Source organism: Helianthus annuus, chromosome 4, assembly GCF_002127325.2.
Source record: "Helianthus annuus cultivar XRQ/B chromosome 4, HanXRQr2.0-SUNRISE, whole genome shotgun sequence".
In the NCBI taxonomy this organism is placed as follows: Eukaryota; Viridiplantae; Streptophyta; class Magnoliopsida; order Asterales; family Asteraceae; genus Helianthus; species Helianthus annuus.
This window is the reverse complement of record NC_035436.2, coordinates 163,926,253-163,930,703: the sequence shown is the minus strand read 5'-3', so window position 1 is coordinate 163,930,703 and position 4,451 is coordinate 163,926,253. Positions and strand designations below refer to the sequence as shown.

At 38.8% G+C, this 4,451-nt stretch overlaps 1 protein-coding gene across 1 annotated transcript; it reads left to right on the top strand.

Annotated features, from left to right (window-relative positions):
- Positions 1-209: 209 nt before the first annotated feature.
- LOC110936829 (probable alpha,alpha-trehalose-phosphate synthase [UDP-forming] 7) lies at positions 210-4,006 on the top strand. Its single transcript, XM_022179238.2, has 4 exons — positions 210-414; positions 1,147-3,068; positions 3,157-3,430; positions 3,526-4,006. The coding sequence occupies exons 2-4, from the start codon at positions 1,204-1,206 to the stop codon at positions 3,802-3,804; spliced, it is 2,418 nt and encodes an 805-aa protein (XP_022034930.1). The 5' UTR covers positions 210-414; positions 1,147-1,203; the 3' UTR covers positions 3,805-4,006.
- The last annotated feature ends 445 nt before the right edge of the window (positions 4,007-4,451 follow it).

Below are 4,451 nucleotides of genomic sequence, written 5' to 3'. Positions count from 1 at the left end.
AAATGAACACGTGAGGACCAAATACCCAACACGTCCCCCACCAGCACCACCGTACACCGCGGCGGCGCGTAAAGTACAATCTCCAGTTGGCTTCACAATATGCTCTGCTGGCTATTACCCTTATCCTCATTCCCCCTTTCTTTATTTTCATAACATTTTTCAAATTTTATTTCATTTTATTTTATTTTCAACTATAAATATTACATAAGCTTTCTTCCGTCACCCCACCGACCTGCGAGTTTATAAGCTTTCTTCGGTCACCCAAAGAACTCTTGAAGTTCTAGAGAGAGAGTAGAGAGAGAGAGTAATGATCATCGATCAAGAACCCCCTAGCTTTTGTTCTTCTTGAAATCACACCACTTATTTCATCTGGGGTTGAATCATTTCATCTTTAAACATCATAAAACATCAGAGGTTAGTCTCATCACTCATCAAGATTTCAAGAAATTCATCCAATTTTTTACTATTTTACTTTCAATTTTATGTTGTTTATGTTTATTATAATTATGTTTGTTCATGTAATCGTCTTTAAAGTTTAGTTTCTGATTATTTGTGTGATTTGTACGGAAATATATGATCAGTTTGTGTTTATTTTGTAGTTGATTAATTGCATTTTCAAGATTTTTGAATATTATTTATTCTCTGTTTTTAAAATGTTGATAATGTTTTAGAAAATGATCGGTTTTATGATAATGTTGTTGCCGACTGAAGTATATATGCTATAAATAGACTTGCATTTTCAAGATTTCTTGAATAATTAAGCGGTTGAAGTAATGAAGTTTGTTTTGCATTTTAGATTATGATCCATGTGGTTATGTATAGAAAATGTAATTAAATTACATTTATTTTCTTGAGTACATTAATGTTGATTTGTTAAAAAATAATAGGCATAAGTTTCTTCTGATTATTGAATCTTTATATTTTTTTTTTTATAATCAAGATGCTGTTTTGGATTGTGATCTATGTGTTTGTATAGGAATCTTGTTAATTGATTTTGTTAAGTGGATTCGGGTTTGACTGAATTTGACTTTGAATTTTCGATGATTTGATCTAGTGGTCTACTTTTAAGTTCTTGAGTGTTTTCTTGATTTGAATCAGTTTTTGGTATGTGAGTGATTCGATTAACGTTGTTTTGCACATTTGCAGATACTTTCTCGTTTAGACGTAGCTTTTATAATACAATCGTTCAAGTTAGAGAGGACAATGGCTGATCCTGCGGTTTCATCACAATATGATACTGTTACATCTGATGCCCCTTCAGATGTCCCAAATAGGTTGATTGTCGTATCGAATCAGTTACCCATAATCGCTAGGCGTAAGACTAACGACAATGGAGGGTCCTTTTGGGATTTCACTTGGGACGAGAGTTCGATTTACATGCACATCAAAGATGCATTACCCGCAGCCGTTGAGGTTTTCTATGTTGGCACACTAAGGGCTGACGTTGGCCCTACCGAACAAGATGACGTGTCAAAGACATTGCTCGATAGGTTTAATTGCGTTGCGGTTTTTGTCCCTACTTCAAAATGGGACCAATATTATCACTGCTTTTGTAAGCAGTATTTGTGGCCGATATTTCATTACAAGGTTCCCGCTTCTGACGTCAAGAGTGTCCCGAATAGTCGGGATTCATGGAACGCTTATGTTCACGTGAACAAAGAGTTTTCCCAGAAGGTGATGGAGGCAGTAACCAATGCTAACAATTATGTATGGATACATGACTACCATTTAATGACGCTACCGACTTTCTTGAGGCGGGATTTTTGTCGTTTTAAAATCGGCTTTTTTCTGCATAGCCCGTTTCCTTCCTCGGAGGTTTACAAGACCCTACCAATGAGAAACGAGCTCTTGAAGGGTCTGTTAAATGCTGATCTTATCGGGTTCCATACATACGATTATGCCCGTCATTTTCTAACGTGTTGTAGTCGAATGTTTGGTTTGGATCATCAGTTGAAAAGGGGGTACATTTTCTTGGAATATAATGGAAGGAGCATTGAGATCAAGATAAAGGCGAGCGGGATTCATGTTGGTCGAATGGAGTCGTACTTGAGTCAGCCCGATACAAGATTACAAGTTCAAGAACTTAAAAAACGTTTCGAAGGGAAAATCGTGCTACTTGGAGTTGATGATTTGGATATATTCAAAGGTGTGAACTTCAAGGTTTTAGCGTTGGAGAAGTTACTTAAATCACACCCGAGTTGGCAAGGGCGTGTGGTTTTGGTGCAAATCTTGAATCCCGCTCGCGCGCGTTGCCAAGACGTCGATGAGATCAATGCCGAGATAAGAACAGTCTGTGAAAGAATCAATAACGAACTGGGAAGCCCGGGATACCAGCCTGTTGTGTTAATTGATGGGCCCGTTTCGTTAAGTGAAAAAGCTGCTTATTATGCTATCGCCGATATGGCAATTGTTACACCGTTACGTGACGGCATGAATCTTATCCCGTACGAGTACGTCGTTTCCCGACAAAGTGTTAATGACCCAAATCCCAATACTCCAAAAAAGAGCATGCTAGTGGTCTCCGAGTTCATCGGGTGTTCACTATCTTTAACCGGGGCCATACGGGTCAACCCATGGGATGAGTTGGAGACAGCAGAAGCATTATACGACGCACTCATGGCTTCTGATGACCATAAAGAAACCGCCCACATGAAACAGTATCAATACATTATCTCCCATGATGTAGCTAACTGGGCTCGTAGCTTCTTTCAAGATTTAGAGCAAGCGTGCATCGATCATTCTCGTAAACGATGCATGAATTTAGGATTTGGGTTAGATACTAGAGTCGTTCTTTTTGATGAGAAATTTAGCAAGTTGGATACAGATGTCTTGGAGAATGCTTATTCCATGGCTCAAAATCGGGCCATACTTTTGGACTATGACGGCACTGTTACTCCATCTATCAGTAAATCTCCAACTGAAGCTGTTATCTCCATGATCAACAAACTGTGCAATGATCCAAAGAACATGGTGTTCATCGTTAGTGGACGCAGTAGAGAAAATCTTGGCAGTTGGTTCGGCGCGTGTGAGAAACTCGCCATTGCAGCTGAGCACGGATACTTTATAAGGTATTTTTTTTAACTCATACATTATTACTCATGCAGATCTTACAAAACGACACGAATCTTGAGTAATTATTTTGCGAAATCATATCAGGTGGGCGGGTGATCAAGAATGGGAAACGTGCGCACGTGAGAATAATGTCGGGTGGATGGAAATGGCTGAGCCGGTTATGAATCTTTATACAGAAACTACTGACGGTTCGTATATTGAAAAGAAAGAAACTGCAATGGTTTGGCACTATGAAGATGCTGATAAAGATCTTGGGTTGGAGCAGGCTAAGGAACTGTTGGACCATCTTGAAAACGTGCTCGCTAATGAGCCCGTTGAAGTGAAACGAGGTCAATACATTGTAGAAGTTAAACCACAGGTACCCCATTAATTACCTTCTTGTTATGACATTCATAGGCACAGATTTGTAGAATCTTTTAACTTAAATTTCTTTAAATATGAATGTAATTATAGGGGGTCACTAAAGGTATAGTTGCAGAGAAGATTTTTGCGTTCATGGCTGAAAAGGGAAAACAGGCTGATTTCGTGTTGAGCGTTGGAGATGATAGAAGTGATGAAGACATGTTTGTGGCCATTGGGGATGGAATAAAAAAGGGTCGGATAACTAACAACAATTCAGTGTTTACATGCGTAGTGGGAGAGAAACCGAGTGCAGCTGAGTACTTTTTAGACGAGACGAAAGATGTTTCAATGATGCTCGAGAAACTCGGGTGTCTCAGCAACCAAGGATGATGATCCGGAAGCTTCTCGTGATCTTTATGAGTTAAAAGTTTTCGACTTTTTCTTCATCAAGATTCATGGGAAAGTTGTTCAATATGAACTTGTGTTTCTTGGTTCTGGATTTTAGGGAGTCTTATAGATATAACATTTCATATGCTACCTTAACTTTGGTCTTTTTATTTTCTATATACATAATACATAGTTTGTTTGTCTTTGGATGGTTTCTTTGAGTAGCTAAATTGTGTTAGTTATAGTTCTTAAAACAACTTATATCATGAAATCAATTTAAAATTTTTAGATATGTGAACTTAAGGTTTATCAGCAGCTTGGTAAAGGGTGAACTTGGGAACGGTTTGTTCATTTGGTTTCGGTTAGGCAAATGACTTGGTGATCGTAGCCCAGAAAAACGCCACGGTGGCCATGCGATTAGGGGTGTGGGATTGGAAAAGGGATCCCATTAGTGATATGGAACGAAACAAACTGGAACGGTGTACCGTCTTGATTAGTGAAATTTTGTTATCCGGAAGAAGAGACAGGTGGGTAGGGGAGCCGGACCCGAAGGGATCTTTCTTGGTGACCTCATGTCGGAAGCTAATGTAATGTCCAAGCATTCGGTTCCATTCTATCCTATCAAATGGGTTTCAAAGAAGTTAAACATA